Source organism: Schistocerca cancellata, chromosome 6 (assembly GCF_023864275.1).
Source record: "Schistocerca cancellata isolate TAMUIC-IGC-003103 chromosome 6, iqSchCanc2.1, whole genome shotgun sequence".
Taxonomy (NCBI): domain Eukaryota; kingdom Metazoa; phylum Arthropoda; class Insecta; order Orthoptera; family Acrididae; genus Schistocerca; species Schistocerca cancellata.
The window spans coordinates 71,168,432-71,190,958 of NC_064631.1; the positions used below are offsets into that span (position 1 = coordinate 71,168,432).

At 42.9% G+C, this 22,527-nt stretch overlaps 1 protein-coding gene across 1 annotated transcript in view; it reads left to right on the plus strand.

Moving 5' to 3' along the window:
• LOC126088144 (lachesin-like) overlaps nucleotides 1-22,527 on the plus strand; it is a 566,198-nt gene that overhangs the window by 127,125 nt on the left and 416,546 nt on the right. Inside the window, exons 3-4 of the mRNA XM_049906261.1 lie at nucleotides 8,619-8,811; nucleotides 11,223-11,351. Coding sequence (XP_049762218.1) covers nucleotides 8,619-8,811; nucleotides 11,223-11,351 — 322 coding nt within the window. The remainder of the gene's footprint in view (nucleotides 1-8,618; nucleotides 8,812-11,222; nucleotides 11,352-22,527) is intronic.

A 22,527-nucleotide genomic window follows, 5' to 3' on the forward strand; every position in this document is an offset into this window, starting at 1 on the left:
GTTATCTCGAACCAATGATGCGCAATGACACACAATATTGCACATAGGCCAGTATTTGTTCTTCCTTCCTTCTAGTGGACAGATGTGGTCGTCTGGAACCATGACTACGAGTAGACTTGCCCTCAAGTCTCCAAGAAATTCAACATCGGCTCATTATTTTTTTTAATATCTCACAAATCTGGAAATTATAAGATTTGATCAACTGCCCAAGTGGAAACCCACAATGAGACCATTTCCAATTTCAGTCAGAGGACGAGAAAGCTGTCTCTCACGAGAAAACGGCATCTCCGTGTCCCTCACAGTAATCACTCAACTTCTGACGCTGCTAACGCCCCTTGCATGCTTCACAAGTCCTTGTAACAGCGCTGAACACAAAATTCGTTAACGCACTCTAGTGGCCTTTCCTACCTGTCATAGAAAATTGCATTTCGAATCTTTTGGATACCCGTCGATGGTATGTATGTGTAAGTGTTACATGGATACTCGATCTTCTTTTCTGGTGCTTCACTTGTTTTGTTAGGCAGTGTATGAGGCCAGTTGCTAGTTCACTCTGAGCAGCCTCCTCAGTAGCACTATCCCAGTAACTGTAAGTAATCATCGGAATATATACTTTGTTGTACTCCATTGGATGATCAGTAAATATCAAGACACTGTTCTAGAATAGCAGATTTGCCTGGCTGTTGTAAGCTTATGTGGCGCTGCAACACAAAGATCCTCTCAAGGTCGCCACGTTCGAGGCCGCGTAAATGCGCGCCGCCACCACATCTCGAACAAACAATTAATAGTTCATAAGTCATCAGTCTAATTACCTACCCACGACTGATTTCGTATTAGTACTGTTATTATTTTTTTCAAACTTCTTTAAATTTCAGTTCGAAGTGAATCCGTCAGTAAAGATCCTAGGGGCAAGGGGAATGTAGTAAACAGATTCATAAACTACTCAAGAACTGAAACCAGGAATTAAATTTTATTGAAATTTTGCAAAATTTCAGACGGAATCTCCTTCCTCGTGGAAGACCAGGAACAGAGTGATAAACTGTGACAAAATCCGAAACTTCTGTCGGCGTAGCACTCGGTCTGTTCCCAGTGTCACGGCTCCCCCGTGCTAGTTTCCATCAGCCCTATTTTTTGCGGATCTGACGTTCACTTGCGAGCTGTGTCTCCGATGGCAAAAAATTCCGGAGCACAGTGCTCCAGCACATACCGGTTTGCTTGCAGGACGCACTTTGCTCGTGGCACTTGCTGCCTTGCAACTAGTTACAGCCGGCAGCGGTGGCCGAGCGGTTCTAGGCGTTTCAGTCCGGAACCGCGCTGCTGCTATGGTCGCAGGTTCGAATCCTGCCTCGGGCATGGATGTGTGTGATGTCCTTAGGTTAGTTAGGTTTAAGTATTTCTAGGGGACTGATGACCTCAATATTAAGTCCCATAGTGCTCAGAGCCATTTGAACCATTTTTTGAAATAGTTAGAGTTTGCCTGCTGATTACCTTGAGAGTAATTACCCCACTCGCGTGCAGATGTTTCTGTTTTCATCAAGTATGTGCGATTACTTTGCACCTTAGCAAACGCTAACAGCCTCATGTGATGAGAAATACCACAACCGTTTAATCAGTGATTAAAGCTTCAATTAATGAACCTTGTGTTTCTGTGTATTATGAAAAAATCACTGAGCGCTACTCGCGGCTCATTTTTGTGGATTTGTATTATCTTCTTCTTATTATTATCATTATTCTTCTTCTTGAGTCACAGCCTCTTTAGGATCACAGGTAACCCCTTCACGGATTGTACTTTGTTCTCCTCTCTGGACCCCATCATCATTGTCCTCTTCCTTGCCGTTCTTCGGAAATCTTCGATATCCTCTTTTCTTGTCTACTCCACTGTTAACTCTCTCCTCTTCCGGTATACTTCTCTGTCGTCGAACGCTGGCGTATTGGTCGGTGTGTACTTGCTTCTCCAATTTTCCTCCCCTTCCATCCAGATCTCCATTTCCGTCCAATCATTCCAGCGGTCAACAACCCTCTTGGTCCGTGTCTTTCGTCTTGACACACCTGTTGTTTTCCATACTCTTATCGTCATTCTATCCATGTTCGTCCTGATCACAGGTGCAGCAAACACTGTCCTTTTCAGTCTGATTTCTTCTGACACAGTCCATTACATTTCTCTCGTAGTATTTTACTTAGAGTTTTCGTCTCTACTTTCTCTAGATATTCTGCATAATTTCTTCCCAATGTTATCACCTCAGCTGCATATATATCGGATTCGTTTCCATTGTCTTGTAGTCTGTGATCTTTAGGTCTGTACATGCACTCTTTATATTGTACAAGTCTTTCGTCATACAGAAGTCTAGCCTAGTCTTCTACATCCGCCCTATTTGTCCCTCTTTACTTCTGTTTCTTTCTGTTACATATTCTCGCAGTTACCTAAGTTTTTCCACGTTACGTACGTTACCATCCCCTGTGATATTAAATGTCTTTGTCTTGTTGCAGGCGACCCTCAGTGTTTGTGGGTATCATGCTTAGGTCGTCGGATTGTGTCTTTGCGTTTTCTTGCGACTCAAGATCGCCACATCGTCTGCAAAGACTAGTCAGTGCACTTGGACCCTATTGCTTTTTTTGTTTACCACGTGCGTCTTTGGTATTCCTATTCTACCGTATCTTCCTTTGCCGTCGGCGTTGTCGTTGTTACCGTGAGACACCGTTATACCAAGAGGAAAGGCGCGTCGATTTTAGAGCATGAGATATGATGACCTTACGCCATTGACAACACACAACGGTCACGGTATCACCTGATTCCAGAATAGCTGCAGTAGCTAAGATCTACGAACTATCCCCTGTTGACCAGGTCCCCAAAACTTAACTCGTAACGAGATCCCTTCAAAGCAAATTGTCATAACGATCGTCTATAAAGCCTTCGTACAACGAGAAGAAATGTTACGGTTGATGGAATAATAACAGATACGACCAAACTGTCTTGTCTCTTCGGCTTTATTTAATATAACTTCGTTAACAGTTTCATTTCGCATTCACCACTCATTCACCGAAACCCTTTGATGAACAGTTTTGGTTGCTTAACACCAACAGTCAATGATAATGATACAGCTTTTCTCCTTTTTATAAACTGAAGCCCGCTCTCCGTGATATAATTAAAAAAACCGGTCTCAATACCGCGTCCCTCGTGAGATGCGACTAGACTTATCCCGGAATTTACCGCCCTGTAGGTGTACTCAATTTAATGACCACACTTCGCTGTCCGCTATTTCGCGTAATTGAATGTCCATTTGTTAGTCTGATTATACACTGTAGCTATTTAAAATTCGTCCCTATATTTTTCACAACGCACAATTAGCACTTCGTTACTTATTTGTTTTTTTTCTAAGAGTAAACGAAAAAAAAGACGCCGTATAATCGGCTTAGTCGACATAAAGCAAAACACCTTAATATGCCCAATTTCACCTCTTCTTATAGGATCGGCTACCTTACTCATTAATTTACTACATATTGTTTCCAATAACACTAAACAGGTATCGCCGTTATATTTTAATTGTATTCAAAAGCATGTTACTACTATTATGACCAACCAAATCGTCACAAATCGCGCGGCGTGCGTTTTTAATGATAACTTTACGTTATTCAGTTAAATTGCGCGGCGTGCGTTTTTAATGATAACTTTACGTTATTCAATTTCCGTTACAGCTATCTTGACTCGTAATGTTACACTATTTTCTCTTTTATTGCTCTTCACTGCCCGAACACATACTCCGCTGTGTTGAACAAAATGGGTAACAATCAGTCTCCCTGTTGACATCACTCATGGTTTCAAACTTTTCCCATAACATTCCATGGAGGCTGAGCCTTACAACCGTCAGAATTTCCTTTGTTACTTCCGGTATACTTCCCTGTTCTTTAGAGTCCTTAAAAGTGTCTATCTATCTATCCATCATCAGAGTATATTTCATCGTAAATGTTTAACTTGTTCTTCAGTTCGAGTCTTAACCCCTATCCACCTGCATCAGTCTCTTAATTAACGAGTGACCCAGCCGTAAACATATGCCATGATACTTTCTCGATTTGGGACAGAGCAGAAAGTCAACGTAAACCTCATAGACTGGGTCGAACTCTTCACAGACTGCCGCCTTTGGCTGACCGTTTACTGCAGGAGATACAACGCTTACCCTCTATGCAGTGGTTCTTCTCCGTCCTGATGGTCTAACTCATTTACGACATTCCACAATTGGAGGGTATTTGACAGTCACCTCCCTCACGCAAACCAAGATCGCTCTTGACAGACACGAAAATGGCACTTATCTTAGACAGTGGTAGAAAAATATACTTCAAACGTTTTTTTCTTCTGAATATGACCAATAATGTCGGAAATGTTCTGTCTGTGGTAAAAAATGCTCGAGACTCACGTGCCACCCCATTATTCTCATCAGTTGCCCAATTCACAGTTGAACGGTAGTGCAACATGGGTCTGATCTGCGTGTCACTGTGTCCTTCGTGGTGAAATACAACATGAACGTAGGCTAAGCCAGCTGACAGACTTTCAGGCTCTAAGATGATATGGACCCTAGGCATCAACATACAAAGGACTGGGCCAAATTGAGCTGAATGTTGAAAATTACCTGCCTGTATATAAAAATCAGTGCCAGTTTGGTATCTACACTGAGCAACACAATTAAAGAATACATTTTCGATACCCTGTAATTGACACCCATTGCGACGTTTAAGTTTGAAACTGGATTCGAAGGTGCCTGCAACCTTCCTCTGTAACAGTGCAAAAGCGTCGCGATCCACGTTGGACTCGGATATGCTTCAGACAGCAAGATGTCGACAAATGTGAAAAAAAGACCACAGCTCAGAAGTCCATGCGACATGTAAGGCCACATTGGCTTCAAATTTCTGCCCAGCGCCACCGTGGACGTGTCATACGACCAGAAGGTAATCAAAGCCCCTCTTATCCACATGCCACCCCTTCTTTTGACTCCTCTGCGATGGTGGTCTGAACGGCGACACCCAGTGCTGAAATCAAGCAATTTTCTTATGGGTGACCGAGGGAAAGATTTCAGACACACTGCCGCTTAGAAACGACACGAAGGGGCGTCAGGAGGCAGCGTAAAGGGCATCAGTGAAACCAACCGTTTCCCTGGAGCGTTGCTTCCCACACATTTATGGGTAGAAAATAACAGTTGTCAGTACGACGTTCTTGACAGCCTTTGACGCTGCAGACAACCTCGGATGTTCAAACCCCTGTCCAAGGACATTGTGGAGCCATTGAACGTGAAGGGAGCCCCTTGGAGAACAGCGTGACTGGAACATTTGCTCTGATATACAGGGTGGAACCATAGGGGCCGTTGAAAGTTATTTGACGAAATTTGAAAGCAGCAAAAGGTGCTTATACAGGGCTATTACAAATGATTGAAGCGATTTCATAAATTCACTGTAGCTCCATTCATTGACATATGGTCACGACACACTACAGATACGTAGAAAAACTCAACAAGTTTTGTTCGGCTGAAGCCGCACTTCAGGTTTCTGCCGTCAGAGCGCTCGAGAGCGCAGTGAAACAAAACGGCGGCAGGAGCCGAGAAAGCGTATGTCGTGCTTCAAGTGCACTCACATCAGTCAGTCACAACAGTGCAACGACACTTCAGGACGAAGTTCAACAAAGATCACCAACTGCTAACTCCATTCGGCGATGGTATGCGCAGTTTAAAGCTTCTGGATGCCTCTGTAAGGGGAAATCAACGGGTCGGCCTGCAGTGAGCGAAGAAACGGTTGAACGCGTGCGGGCAAGTTTCACGCGTAGCCCGCGGAAAATTGGCTCATGCCACAACTGTAGACCGACAGCACCGACTTCATCTTTCAACAGGATGGTGCTCCACCGCACTTCCATCATGATGTTCGGCATTTCTTAAACAGGAGATTGGAAAACCGATGGATCGGTCGTGGTGGAGATCATGATCAGCAATTCATGTCATGGCCTCCACGCTCTCCCGACTTAACCCCATGCGATTTCTTTCTGTGGGGTTATGTGAAAGATTCAGTGTTTAAACCTCCTCTACCAAGAAACGTGCCAGAACTGCGAGCTCGCATCAACGATGCTTTCGAACTCATTGACGGGGACATGCTGCGCCGAGTGTGGGAGGAACTTGATTATCGGCTTGATGTCTGCCAAATCACTAAAGGGGCACATATCGAACATTTGTGAATGCCTAAAAAAACTTTTTGAGTTTTTGTATGTGTGTGCAAAGCATTTTGAAAATATCTCAAATAATAAAGTTATTGTAGAGCTGTGAAATCGCTTCAATCATTTGTAATAACCCTGTACTTTTTAATCCCTCCTGTTCACGCCCTCCATTAGCATGATTATGGAGGATGAGACATTGAGGCATGTGTAAATACTATCGCAAACGGTCCTCCTAAGACCTCTAGTTTGGCAGCACCCTTTGCGGCACCTATTCCAGTTCATTCAGAATTTAAAAAAGAAAGAAATGCCTTTACATAGACAACCTTCGAAGTAATCCTGAAACCCTGCAGACAGGCAACCACGTGACACACCTCCGATGTCAGCTGCTTGCCTGCAGGCTTCAGGTATACTTCATAGATAGTCTCTGTACAAGCACATTTCTTAAATATTCTCATTAAAAGTGGACAGTTGTCACAGAGCGTGTTGCCAAGCTGAGAGTCTTAGAGGGACCTTTTATCGCAGGACTCACACATGTGTCTCTGTAGCACCCACACATTTTTCAGTGTAGCACCCCTCTGTGATCACATCAGAGGAGGGCGCGAAAAAGAAGGGCTGAAAAATCATAAGGACCTTTTGCTGCTTCGGATCACGATCACATTTCGTCGAATGATTTTGGACGGTCCGTAGTGGTTCCAAACTGTACACGAGAAAAAGCGATCACGTTCAATTGCGATGCAGCCCCACACTGTTCTTAGAGACGCCATGTAACGTCCGCGGTTGTTAGCAAGGTAAAAGGTAGTCAATAACGTCATTCTGTTGCTGATCGCACTGGATACTGTTGTTTTCGACCAACGGGAAGCAACGTCCCAAGCAAAGGGCTGTTTTCATTGACGCTCTTTACGCCGCCACCTGAGGCCTTTTCATATCGATACCATTGAAGAGGAGTCAAAAGAAGGGGTGGGATGTGGGTTAGTGGGAGCGTGACGACCTTCGTTTCCTGTGACAGGTACCGCGTGGCGTTGGGCAGAATTGTAGTGAAATTTGGAGCCAGTGTGACACCATTAACATATCGTACACGTAACATGAACTTCTCTGCTCTGGACTTTTATTTAGCATGCGTCGACACGTTGCTGTTTGAAGTGTCGCAGAACCCGAGGATGAAGTCGTAGGTCACCTCGCTTTTGCATCTGTATAGAGAAAGCCTGTAGGTACCTTTGACCCTACTTTCAAACTTACATTTCGCAATGGGAGACAGTTAAGGGATTTAGAAATCGTGGCCCTTCAATTGTATCGCGCTGTCTATAAACGGCACGTTGCAACCTAGCTTCAGTATTCCTCTTGTCGAAGGTTTCAGGTAACGAAAGCATTCGCCATCAGTGTGAAATGTCCCCTTAGAAAAATTAATGAATTACTGTGCTGATAAACCTCTAACATTATTAGATTTTCAAACAGCTGAGCAAAACTGAACGTAATCACACATTTCGCTCTTTCCCTATTCTGATCAACACTAAACTGACACACAATATTTTTAGCGCAACGCAATCTGACTTTTAATAATCCCTACAAAAGAATGGCCCTGACTAACAATAACCTATACTTTTCACAAATCACTTACAAAAATCTTCGTTACTCGAACTACTGCAATACAGCGAGCGACAATACTGCCAGCTAAATAAAAGATTCAAACTACTGAAGGCACTAACTTCTGATAGGCATAGTTAGCAAATGAAAGATTTTGATAGAGAACGAACAATGTATTTACCTTAATAGTGTTCAAAAGTCATAATATCTATATCAGTCCATGATATCCAATATTACAAATTTACTGTCTCTGTCCAGATCACCCGTTCTAAAAACTCCGCCATCTCACTCCCCACATCCACCACTGCTGGCGGCTCACCTCCAACTGCGCAACGCTACACGCTGTTAACATCCAACTGCCCACTACAATAGAGAGTTTTTCAACAATGCCAACCAGCCACAGACTGCACACAGCAGAGCCAGTGATTTTCATACAGAGCGCTACGTGGCGTTACCAATATAAAAACCTAAACAGCTTACTTACAAGTGTTGTGTAGTGGTGCCAATGTGTGTTATCTCTCTTCATGCTTCGTCTTCTTATTTCGGCATCGAGGGTTTAAATTACCATGAACAGAGATCCCTCGTTGAATGTGTGCCTTGAAAACGACAGAGTGTTTTTCTACCGTAACATCGGCGTTTGTAAAACTCATTTGAACTGTCGATACGCCGATAAAAGTGCAAGTTTCAAGGTTTGTGTTGTTAAAAAAGTATAAAATGCAATGAAATATAGGAAGTATCTACTGAAATGGGCTACGGCAACTGACATGCACTTTATGGTTCTTTATTTCTTGAACACAAATTTAATAATATAGATTTTCAGCTAGCGAATGTGTCTCGTTGTTGTGCCTGGCAGACGGCGTTCCTGGAGGTGGTGATCCCGCCGGACATCATCTACGAGGAGACGTCAGGAGACCTGATGGTGCCCGAAGGAGGGTCGGCGAAGCTGGTGTGCAAGGCGCGCGGCTACCCCAAGCCCAAGGTGGTCTGGAGGCGGGAGGACGGCGGCGACATCGTGCTGCGCGGCGGCCAGGCCTCCAAGACCAGGGGTAAGCACAAGCCCCACCAGCGCTGAGGCTGGAGCCCATAAGCCACTTGTTAGAGGAACCACGACGCCAACATTCTCACGGCTCCATTCAAACAAGATTTGGCAACACGCCCACAGTAGAAGCTTGTAAAGTTACATTATTTAAACCACACCTGTCCAAAACTTCTTCACGTCCTTGTCAATCATTGTCCAATGATTTTAGCGGCTTCCTACCGAACGATTATATGAAAGTTTTCCATAGTCTCAGAAAGAGTGAAGTATGATATTGTCTGCTGAGAATAAACCCCGCTTGGCTCACTTTAGTCTCTTCCTGTAACAGAGTGCATCACGATCGTTAGTGCACTACTTATCATTAAGCTACCAGCTGTTCTTATTCAAGGCGAGACTACCTTCCAAACTATCAGTACCTACAAAAAGACGCAACATATTCCCTGCTGAAAAATACATAACTGATTAACACACTTTCGATTTCAGTGCTTAGGTTAGACTGGACAAATATGAAGACTGTATGCAGCACTGGTTGCTGTGTAGCTACTGTGGTCTGAAGATGTTTAGTACATTAATTTAAATGGTCTCGTTGATATTGTTGCAGTCGTTGAGATCTTCATTCAGAAGATAACTATGGAACACCCCTCCAAGCCAGTGTATCTTGAGCAAGGGTCTTCATCTCTACATAACTACTTTAAGCTACATCTATTTGAAGTTAATTGTAGCACTCAACCCTTCATCTCCATCTACAGTTTTTACCACCTACACTTGTCTCTGTTTCCAACTTTACCATTCATTGATAACCCAGAATGTGTCATATCTACTGACCCTTCTTTCAGTCAAGTTGTGCTATAATTTTTTTGTCATTGCTATTCAGGATCTCTTGATTTTAATTCTGTCTATCCATGTGACTACCAGAATTTATAAAATTTTTACGTTTGAGAAATTATTTTTGCTATTGCCATTCCTCGTATTATATCATCATTTTACTTCTGCCACTGTCAATTACATATTTTAAAATTCAACTGTAGCCTTCTCCACATGACATTATGTCAAATCTTTACTGACCACTAATCTTGTTATCAGTGTTATCATGTTCGTTCCCTGATTTCTGCCTCTTAATCAAACTTCCATCAGCAGTTATGGGTGGTTACATTGGAGTTCACAGCGTAAGTGTAAATGTGTGGGTGTTTCAGGCCCCAGATTGATTGCATTATCTTTCCTGGTGTTCAGGTTTCTGTGCTTCTGTCCTTCCTTATACTATCATATATTGATTTATAAATGCACTGCAGCTGTAATCTCTTAATTTAGAATGGAATAAATGTAAACTATATATCTAGGAACTGAGTGATAAATTTCGAGCAATTGAGGATGTTTACTGCGAAAATTTTTTATTACAATATGTGCATGACATGTAAATATTTTGATCGTTTTCTTATACATAATGGGTATAGTTTAGTTCTTTGACTGTGTGCATACACTGTGGTGAAGAGTACAAGTATTGTAAGTGTGTAAATTCTCACTCAGCCATTCTTGTGCTGTGGCCACAGGCAAAAAGAAAGTAAATAACAGGCAACAAATCTAGCTGTCTGGCAAAGTACTTTTTCTGTCACTGTTTGGTTGTTGCCCTTTTCTCAGTGATTTGTAAATGTGAAGTATGCAATCAGTTTTCATGATTCCACAGTGTATAACTTGGTCCATAAAACAGCAGGAATTCAGCCAAATTTAGCCTTCTACTGTTACAACTGAAGTCTGGCATTGTTTCTGATAATGAATCATAACTTGCACCACAGCTCCTAATCAACAGTCAATTTGGTGTACCACTGTAAATAAATGTGTAAATTTGTTATGAGGTCAGAGGACTGCCAGTGCATGCCACACCTAATACCACAGTGACTAGTGAAGCACTGTGGTGTCCAAAACAGTCTTCAGTTTAATGAGTGATGTAGCTTTCCCTGTTCCAGCAAAGAGCAAATGTAGGTGACACGTACACATACAAAGACGTGTAGTTGCCTAGACTTGTAGAAACTGTTGCAGACTTGTACACTAAGTGTAACTAATAGTGTGGTGACTGTAGTAGCAAGTTAGGGACAAAGGGCAGTACGAGGACAGTTCAAGGTCACCCCAGAGATGGTGATGTGAAGTGGGGTGGGGTGGAGTGCAGTGGAAGGGTTGGCTGGCCTTTAACAGTTCAAGGTCACCGCAGAGATGGTGATGTGAAGTGGGGTGGGGCACAGTGGAGTGGAAGGGTGTGGCTGGCCTTGAACAGTTCAAGGTCACTCCAGAGATGGTGATGTGAAGTGGGGTGGGGCGCAGTGGAGTGGAAGGGTGTGGCTGGCCTTGAACAGTCCTCGTACCGTCTTCTGTCCCCTGCTGCAGCAGTGCTGTGTCTGCTGACTCTGCCACTTTGCCATGTGCCAGCAGTGCAGTCGGTGGAGGGGGAGGTGCTGACGCTGACCAAGGTCACCCGCTCCGAGATGGGCGCCTACCTCTGCATCGCCGCCAATGGCGTCCCGCCGTCTGTCAGCAAGAGGATGATGGTGCACGTGCACTGTGAGTCACCCTGCACCTCAGATATGTTTGCTGCTGCCAAAAGCTGCTGTTCTCGCTTGTAACAGCCTGTCTTCATTCTAACTGACACAGCTGCGAATCAACGCCGCGTGGGATTAGCCAAGCGGTCTGAGGCGCTGCAGTCATGGACTGTGCAGCTGGTCCCGGCGGAGGTTCGAGTCCTCCCTTGGGCATGGGTGTGTGTGTTTGTCCTTCCGATACTTTAGGTTAAATAGTGTGTAAGCTTAGTGACTGATGACCTTAGCAGCTAAGTCCCATAAGATTTCACACGCATTTGAATCAACCACCTGATATAAAATGTAAGCACGATTGCTACCCAGGCAAGCACATTTACACACTGATGTGAAGTGACACATCATGACACTATTTTCTAGCATTTGATGAAATGCTCATTTTCACATTAACTTGTTTACGAACTGTTAATCTGTTAATCGTTCAGTGAAGCGTTCAGTGAATTCGAAAGTAAAATACTAGGTACCGACTTGACAGAAAATCCTAGGAAGTTCTGGTCTTACGTTAAATCAGTAAGTGGCTCGAAACATCATGTCCAGACACTCCGGGATGATGATGGCATTGAAACAGAGGATGACAAGCGTAAAGCTGAAATACTAAACACCTTTTTCCAAAGCTGTTTCACAGAGGAAGACCGCACTGCAGTTCCTTCTCTAAATCCTCGCACCAACGAAAAAATGGCTGACATTGAAATAAGTGTCCAAGGAATAGAAAAGCAACTGGAATCACTCAACAGAGGAAAGTCCACTGGACCTGACGGGATACCAATTCGATTCTACACAGAGTACGCGAAAGAACTTGCCCCCCTTCTAACAGCCGTGTACCGCAAGTCTCTAGAGGAACGGAAGGTTCCAAATGATTGGAAAAGAGCACAGGTAGTCCCAGTCTTCAAGAAGGGTCGTCGAGCAGATGCGCAAAACTATAGACCTATCTCTCTGACGTCGATCTGTTGTAGAATTTTAGAACATGTCTTTTGCTCGAGTATCATGTCGTTTTTGGAAACTCAGAATCTACTATGTAGGAATCAACATGGATTCCGGAAACAGCGATCGTGTGAAACCCAACTCGCTTTATTTGTTCATGAGACCCAGAAAATATTAGATACAGGCTCCCAGGTAGATGCCATTTTCCTTGACTTCCGGAAGGCGTTCGATACAGTTCCGCACTGTCGCCTGATAAACAAAGTAAGAGCCTACGGAATATCAGACCAGCTGTGTGGCTGGATTGAAGAGTTTTTAGCAAACAGAACACAGCATGTTGTTCTCAATGGAGAGACATCTACAGACGTTAAAGTAACCTCTGGCGTGCCACAGGGGAGTGTTATGGGACCATTGCTTTTCACAATATATATAAATGACCTAGTAGATAGTGTCGGAAGTTCCATGCGGCTTTTCGCGGATGATGCTGTAGTATACAGAGAAGTTGCAGCATTAGAAAATTGTAGCGAAATGCAGGAAGATCTGCAGCGGATAGGCACTTGGTGCAGGGAGTGGCAACTGACCCTTAACATAGACAAATGTAATGTATTGCGAATACATAGAAAGAAGGATCCTTTATTGTATGATTATATGATAGCGGAACAAACACTGGTAGCAGTTACTTCTGTAAAATATCTGGGAGTATGCGTGCGGAACGATTTGAAGTGGAATGATCATATAAAATTAATTGTTGGTAAGGCGGGTACCAGGTTGAGATTCATTGGGAGAGTCCTTAGAAAATGTAGTCCATCAACAAAGGAGGTGGCTTACAAAACACTCGTTCGACCTATACTTGAGTATTGCTCATCAGTGTGGGATCCGTACCAGATCGGGTTGACGGAGGAGATAGAGAAGATCCAAAGAAGAGCGGCGCGTTTCGTCACAGGGTTATTTGGTAACCGTGATAGCGTTACGGAGATGTTTAACAAACTCAAGTGGCAGACTCTGCAAGAGAGGCGCTCTGCATCGCGGTGTAGCTTGCTCGCCAGGTTTCGAGAGGGTGCGTTTCTGGATGAGGTATCGAATATATTGCTTCCCCCTACTTATACCTCCCGAGGAGATCACGAATGTAAAATTAGAGAGATTAGAGCGCGCACAGAGGCTTTCAGACAGTCGTTCTTCCCGCGAACCATACGCGACTGGAACAGGAAAGGGAGATAATGACAGTGGCACGTAAAGTGCCCTCCGCCACACACCGTTGGGTGGCTTGCGGAGTATAGATGTAGATGTAGATGTAGAATCTTTTTCAATAATTACACACTGTAGGAGAGTACAAATTGTACTATAGTTATTCAGTGCAATGGGGCAGGGTCGGGGAGGGGCGAGCGATAGGCTGACACAAGGAAAGCAGCGACACCTCAAAAAACAATAACGCTGATAGAGTCTTCACATTTCAAATTTGTGTCAATTTCCAAGGGACCAAACTGTTGAGGTCATTGGTCACTAGCCTCACGCACTACTTAAACTAACTTAAAGTAAATAATAGATTTCAGCTATCAGTCATCCTTTTTAAATTTTATTGGCAGATTTAGATTTCAGCTAGAAACTAGCCATTCTCAATGCACTATCATTTTTTATCAATGCATTGAATATTCTATGAGTATTCGATGAACTGTGGATGGAGCCCGACCAACAGGCATTACATGAATTGATCAAAACTGATAGTGCATTTAGAATTACTAGTTTCTAGCTGAAATCTAGATCTGCAAATAAAATTTCAAAAGGACGACTGATATCAGAAATCGACGCTACTGGCCATTAAAATTGCTGCACCAAGATGACGTGCTACAGACGCGAAATTTAACTTACAGGAAGAAGATGCTGTGATATGCAAATGATTAGCTTTCCACAGCATTCACACAAGGTGAGGATAGTTTGCAACCGATTTCTCATACAAAAACAGTAGTTGACCGGCGTTTCCTGGTGAAACGTTGTTGTGATGCCTCGTATAAGGAGGAGAAATGCGTACCATCACGTTTACGACTTCGATATAGGTCGGATTGTAGCCTATCACGATTGCGGTTTGTCGTATCGCGACATTGCTGCCCGCGTTGGTCGAGATCCAATGTTTGTTAGCAACATATGAAATCGGTGGGTTCAGGAGGGTAATACGGAACGCCGTGCTGGATCCCAACGGCCTCGTATCACTAGCAGTCGAGATGACAGGCATCTTATCGGCATGGCTGTAACGGTTCGTGCATCCACGTCTCGATCCCTGAGTCAACAGATGGGGACGTTTGCAAGACAGCAACCATCTGCACGAACAGTTCGACGACGTTTGCAGCAGTATGGACTATCAACTCGGAGACCATGGCTGCAGTTACCCTTGACGCTACATCACAGACAGGAACGCCTGCTATGCTGTATTCAACGACGAACCTGGGTGCACGAATGGCAAAATGTAATTTTTTCGGATGAATCCAGGTTCTGTTTGCAGCATCATGATGGTCGCATCTGTGTTTGGCGACATCGCGGTGAACGCACATTGGAAGCGTGCATTCGTCATCGCCATACTGGCGTATCATCCGGCGTGATGGTATGGGGAGCCATTGGTTACACGTCTCGGTCACCTCTTGTTCGCACTGACGGCACTTTGGACAGTGGACGTTACATTTCAGATGCGTTACGACCCGTGGCTCTACCCTTCATTCAATCCCTACGAAACCCTACATTTCAGCAGGATAATGCATGAGCGCATATTGCAGTTCCTGTACGGGCCTTTCTGGATACAAAAAATGTTCCACGGCTGCCCTGGCCAGCACATATCTCGAGATCTCTCACCAATTGATAACGTCTGGTCAATAGTGGCCGAGCAACTGGCTCGTCACAATACGCCAGTCACTACTCTTGGTGAATTATGGTATCGTGCTGAAGCTGTATGGGCAGCTGTACCTGTACACGCCATCCAAGCTCTGTTTGACTCAATGCCCAGGCGTATCAAGACCGTTATTACGGCCAGAGGTGGTTTTTCTGGGTACTGATTTCTCAAGATCTATGCACCCAAATTGCGTGAAAATGTAATCACATGTCAGTTCTAGTATAATATATTTGTCGAATGAATACCCGTTTATCATCTCCATTTCTTCTTGGTGTTGCAATTTTAATGACCATTAGTGTATTATTTACAAATCAATATAACAGTCGCTGCGTGCAACAGCCTCTGAATGGTATCAGGGTAGCCTGATAACTTAAAGTAACTTATGCTAAGAACAACACATACATCCAAGCCCAAGGGAGGACTCGAACCTCCAGCGGCGCCTCAAATTGCGCGACCACTCAGCGCGGCGTTGACGTCTTCCAGGCAGACTAGATAAAGGTCTAAGGGATCCATTCCAAGGATTCTTCCTACTCTGCACTTCTGCGATTGTACTAGGACAGAGGAAACAGTCAAAAGGTGCTGATAAGAGTCATGATTCAATGGGGCATGGAACTTTATAAATATCACTAACCAAACAATATTAACTTCCTGGCAGATTAAAACTGAGTTCCGGATTGGTAATTGAACTTGGAACCTTTGGGGGTCCTGTGCAAATTCCCTAGTGACTGAACCATCCAAATATTACTCACGAACTATTCTTACAATTTTACTGCCGCCAGTCTTCCTATCTTCTAAAGTTGACAGAAGATCTCCAGTACACCCCGCAGTACTGGCACCTGTGGGAGAAACGCTAGCGGTAGCCACTACTGCTGGTGTAACGTTAGAAAAACCGTCAAGCAAACGTCGGCCTAATAGCTGAAGATAAAATAGCATTGGGCAATATGACAAAAGTCATCAAGGAAACCTCAACAATTTTACTATCTGGTTTGTGTTGTACGAGTGCCGTTTCGAAAGTCCTGCACCATGCACATGCGCTGCCGTTACGGTGGCTTAATCACGTTGAAATTCATGTCAGTTATGAGCAAGACTTTAGGCGTGATGATCGAATTTGTGTTTGCCGTATCGCGTGGCTGTGTCGTGAGTAATTCAGTTTCAAAACGGGCGCTGAAACCAACACAGGCCGGATTATACGTGTAGACCAGCGTTCCTACATGAAATCGAATCTCTACGTGGAAACACCACAACGGAAATTTACAACGCTTCGAAAGATGCGTGCGGATGTAGTGCAGTGGATCGCAGCGCAGTATCATGTTGGTCTGCTCTATTCCGTGAAGCTCAGATAAAAACTGAGGGAAAGGGAAGAGCTGCAAGGCCATCAAATTGCTGCCAGATGGGTTCCGCATGATCTGAGTGAAGAGTAGGATGCAGTCTGGAGAAGAATTGCTTCAACGTTATCGCACACAAGGCGAACGGTTCATGAAAAGGATTGTCGTACTTGACGAAACCTGGATACGAGACATTGAGCCAGAATCGAAGTCTCAGTCGTCACAATGAAAAAGTTTCGACTCTCCACGTCCGCAAAAATACCACCGCGAACAATGAAAGGTGTAACTGATGATGAGCTTTTCGTATGGCATGGATAGAGTCATAACTACGAACAGAGGGCCCCAGAGGGCGTATGTAACTGGCACATACTACAAACTGTTTCTGCAAAATATTTTGCACCCGAAAAATCGTCAAAGAAGGTTTGAAATGCTTGCAGATCATTTTGCACGATAATGCAAGACCGCACATTGCCCTACCAGTGAGAGAAACGGACGACAAATATGGATGGGAAATACCTCCCAACCTACCATACAGTCCTGCTATGGGCCCATCATACTTTGATTTGTTTCCCAAATTGAAAGAACAACTCCGTGGGAAAAGTTTTGTTACAACTGACGAAGCTTGTGGTGAGGTGACAAGAATAATCAGACAGCTGAACAGTGAAGGTGCCCTATCCGGAAAACAGAAGTTGCCAAGAGTTGCGAACCGCCATAAGCAAAAATGTAGATTATATTGAAGGCTCATAAAGATATTTTGTAAAATAAATTATTTTCTTCAATTCTGTCTTACAGCGGGCAGAACTTTTGGAATGACTCTCGTATTAATTCAACTGACCATGGTTTGGTCGCTTGTTAGCAGATATGAGGAGTTATTTCCGTTTTATTTTTAGCAGACCCCATAGAATTTATAGTCCTGCAATTTTCCATTCTTTTCGTATTCAAATTGGTCATCTGTTATTCTACACCACTGCCACGATTTTGAATTAATTAATTAATTAATGCTATAAAATTATTTCTGTTCTATTTGGCCGAATACAAAAATCCGATTGAAAAAATTCTGATGCACCCCCATGGTACTGTTTCAGATACTAGAGCATCAAGATGTCTAGAAAATATGGCCAGAAAACAGAAGAACTAAGCACCTAATATTACCAGTCTTACAAGGGGATCGCGCCTACGCGTCATTACCGATTTCGTACCCTTTTATTGTGTATGCCGGGTTGAAAGTCACAAAAGTGATGGCTCCAGATGGCCAAGCGTTTTGAAGAAAAAAACAGCGCTTTTGGCTCGGGTAGGGCGAGACAGAAGAAAAGAGTACAGAGTGGCAATGCGAGGGTCATGGGTTCGAATCACTATGTGGAAATTCTTTCCATCTTAGTTTCAATTTTTACGTTACTGCTCTAGAATAAACAGAGATGACGCTCAATGTATTGCATTTGATGTGATGAAACCCTACGTGTAGGTAAACAAATTTTCTGACTCGTCTTCAGGACAGCCACAGTTATACGACGACATTTTTCAAGATGGAGGAGGATTACTATCGTGCGCTATTAAAGTGATTTCTCCCTAAATGCACGCCGCTAGTTCAATCCTGCATATCTCCAGTTTTGGACATCAGCTGAAGATATTAATCAAAAAGCTTAAAGACTTCTTATCTCTTCGAGAGAGGAAAAGAAATCTCATGCCGAGAAGAATGCATCAGAATTCATTCCGTTGCATATCAACAGCCATCCCCACCAATATTTGTCCAAACGACGCGCTACGCGTGGTTTGCTGCCAGTCTGTGTGCTCATACAGAAATTTTTGTGAATGTAAACCAAGTCTGTTTTTGTTACAGATACTTTAAAACAAATACGTAAGTGTAAAAATGCGGCGTTTACAACGTGTACAACTTGGTGAGAAAATTACTGGTTAATAAAGCATATAATTTTATATACAAAGGTATCGCGTATGCAATGCATTACCTTTCTGGAAATGTATTTGCAGTCCGAGTTTTTCCTCTGCCTTTACATCTATTAAAATATTAATAAATACAATAGATTAAGCATTATTTTGGTTATTGTAAGTAACGTAAAAACTGAAAATAAAGAAAGAAATGTTTCCTCAAAGTGGCTTGAACTCAGGACCCTCGCATTACCGTGCTGTGCTCTTTCCACTTCAGTATCCGCTGCCTGCTTCAACATAAATGCCTTATGACGCGCCCGACCATCGTCATAAAACCTATTTGTTTTCCGCACGCTTGGCCCACTTCTGTCAGTTTCATTTCCGACCAACCCATGGATATAGCAAAAATGTAGACGAATTCGGTACTGACGAGTAGGCTCGGCCCACCCTTGTTAGAAAGCCTACCCCGATGGCTAGTGGACTAACTGTTAATAAGGTCAACGAAGACAAAATTTTAAATTCTCGAAATAGTGCAAATAAATCAGTTTCATCCTGATCAGCACATGTATGTGGATGCAATCGTTGACTGTTCAACGTAAGAACAGCAAGCCAGTGGCGATAATTCACACGAAATAGAATTGCTGACTAGTTTCGGAGTTTCTGTGTCATCAATGGTCGCTTTATGCTGCTAGACTGGGAAAAATACGGAAGGCTTCACAAAAATACATGTAGGTCCTACTTATTATTTATTTTTTACGTGTAAATAAATACATTTTGTGATAGCTAATGTCGGTTAATAATATGTAAGCGACAAGTTTCTCTCAACAGCCATGGTTTGGTGAAAATTCAGTTTCCGTTTCTGTGGTCACTTTAGTCCTCCTTCCCCTAAGACTTTTCGTTATTTCATATCAAACATCGCATACTGAACCGAATTATAAAAGACCTGAATTCAACAGACAGAGGATTTGAATATCTGTCTAACAAATTCTCTCATCATTTAGTTCGAAAGATAACGGAAGCCTTACTTTACATAAACTTGTAGTGACCTGTCGGATGTACTTATTGAGAGATTCAGACAAGGACATTTTTCAGATAGAAAGACGGTATGAAGGAAAATGTGTATCTCGTATGTTAGTGGATGATACGAAACAGACAAGTAAGACACCGAAGGAGAGGAGAAAAGTATGATGTATTCCCACTGTCTGAGACTCATTTCTCCGCACAATGCAGGCGTTCGGGGACGATAGTTGCATGGTTTTTTATTTTCTTATGCGCATTATGCTGTGCTCCGAGGCATATTTCTTTGCAAAACGTTTCAACTCATAATTCCTGAAACATCATCATTGGCTATGTAAACTCAGCAAGCCGAACTGTTTGAAAGTGCTGTCAGATTCTTTTAGTCTCTGATGATGCCTCCGACATTATGAGACGAAATATTATGCAGACCAGTATGCCGTGGACCACCGTCTAATGCCCATCAAACAAAAACAAACCGGGGCTCACAATAATATTCACTTAGAACAAGCGTTACAGAGCGAATGACATGAAAAATTGTGCCATATATTAGTTTTAGGCCTTTTTTTAATACAACTTACGCAGTAACATAAAAAAAATGATCTCCTTTTCGAAATCCACAATATGATACGTATGTAGAAAAAACGTATGTAGAAAGAACGCAGAATCCTCAAGATTGGCAAAGTTTTACAGAAGTTCGAAATGTTGTTGTTGTTGTGGTCTTCAGTCCTGAGACTGGTTTGATGCAGCTCTCCATGCTACTCTATCCTGTGCAAGCTTCTTCATCTCCCAGTACCTACTGCAACCTACATCCTTCTGAATCAGCTTAGTGTACTCATCCCTTGGTCTCCCTCTACGATTTTTACCCTCCACGCTGCCCTCCCATACTAAATTGTTGATCCCTTGATGCCTCAGAACATCTCCTACCAACCGATCCCTTCTATTGGTCAAGTTGTGCCACAAACTTCTCTTCTCCCCAATCCTATTCAATACTTCCTCATTAGTTATGTGATCTACCCATCTAATCTTCAGCATTCTTCTGTAGCACCACATTTCGAAAGCTTCTATTCTCTTCTTGTCCAAACTATTTATCGTCCATGTTTCACTTCCATACATGGCTACACTCCATACAAATACTTTCAGAAATGACTTCTTGACAGTTAAATCTATACTCGATGTTAACAAATTTCTCTTCTTCAGAAACGCTTTCCTCGCCATTGCCAGTCTACATTTTATATCCTCTCTGCTTCGACCATCATCAGTTATTTTGCTCCCCAAATAGCAAAACTCCTTTACTACTTTAAGTGTCTCATTTCCTAATCTAATTCCCTCAGCATCACCCGACTTAATTCGACTACATTCCATTATCCTCGTTTTGCTTTTGTTGATGTTCATCTTATATCCTCCTTTCAAGACGCTATCCATTCCGTTCAACTGCTCTACCAAGTCCTTTGCTGCCTCTGACAGAATTACAATGTCATCGGCGAACCTCAAAGTTTTTATTTCTTCTCCATGGATTTTAATACCTACTCCGAATTTTTCTTTTGTTTCCTTTACTGCTTGCTCAATATACAGATTGAATAACATCGGGGAGAGGCTACAACCCTGTCTTACTCCCTTCCCAACAACTGCTTCCCTTTCATGTCCCTCGACTCTTATAACTGCCATCTGGTTTCTGTACAAATTGTAAATAGCCTTTCGCTCCCTCTATTTTACCCCTGCCACCTTCAGAATTTGAAACAGAGTATTCCAGCCAACATTGTCAAAAGCTTTCTCTAAGTCTACAAATGCTAGAAACGTAGGTTTGCCTTTCCTTAATCTTTCTTCTAAGATAAGTCGTAAGGTCAGTATTGCCTCACGTGTTCCAGTATTTTTACGGAATCCGAACTGATCTTCCCCAAGGTCGGCTTCTACTAGCTTTTCCTTTGTCTGTAAAGAATTCGTGTTAGTATTTTGCAGGAGTGACTTATTAAACTAATAGTTCGGTAATTTTCACATCTGTCAACACCTGCTTTCTTTGGGATTGGAATTATTATATTCTTCTGAAGTCTGAGGGTATTTCGCCTGTTTCATACATCTTGCTCACCAGATGGTAGAGTTTTGTCAGGACTGGCTCTCCCACGGCCGTCAGTAGTTCCAATGGAATGTTGTCTAGTCCGGGGGCCTTGTTTCGACTCAGGTCTTTCAGTGCTCTGTCAAACTCTTCACGCAGTATCGTATCTCCCTTCTCATCTTCATCTACATCCTCTTCCATTTCCATAATATTTTCCTCAAGTACATTGCCCTTGTATAGACCCTCCATATACTCCTTCCACCTTTCTGCTTTCCCTTCTTTGCTTAGAACTGGGTTTCCATCTGTTCTTGATGTTCATGTAAGTGGTTCTCTTATCTCCAAAAGTCTCTTTAATTTTCCTGTAGGCAGTATCTATCTTAACCCTAGTGAGATAAGCCTCTACATCCTTACATTTGTCCTCTATCCATCCCTGCTTAGCCATTTTGCACTTCCTGTCGATCTCATTTTTGAGACGTTTGTATTCCTTTTTGCCTGCTTCATTTACTGCATTTTTATATTTTCTCCTTTCATCAATTAAATTCAATATTTCTTCTGTTACCCAAGGATTTCTACTAGCCCTCGTCTTTTTACCTACTTGATCCTCTGCTGCCTTCACTACTTCATCCCTCAAAGCTACCCATTCTTCTTCTACTGTATTTCTTTCCCCCATTCCTGTCAATTGTTCCTTTATGCTCTCCCTGAAACTCTGTACAACCTCTGGTTCTTTCAGTTTATCCAGGTCCCATCTCCTTAAGTTCCCACCTTTTTGTAGTTTCTTCAGTTTTAATCTACAGGTCATAACCAATAGATTGTGGTCAGAGTCCACATCTGCCCCTGGAAATGTCTTACAATTTTAAACATGGTTCCTAAATCTCTGTCTTACCATTATATAATCTTTCTGATACCTTTTAGTATCTCCAGGGTTCTTTCATGTATACAACCTTCTTTCATGATTCTTAAACCAAGTGTTAGCTATGATTTAGTTATGCTCTGTGCAAAATTCTACCAGACGGCTTCCTCTTTCATTTCTCTCCCCCAATCCATATTCACCCACTACGTTTCCTTCTCTCCCTTT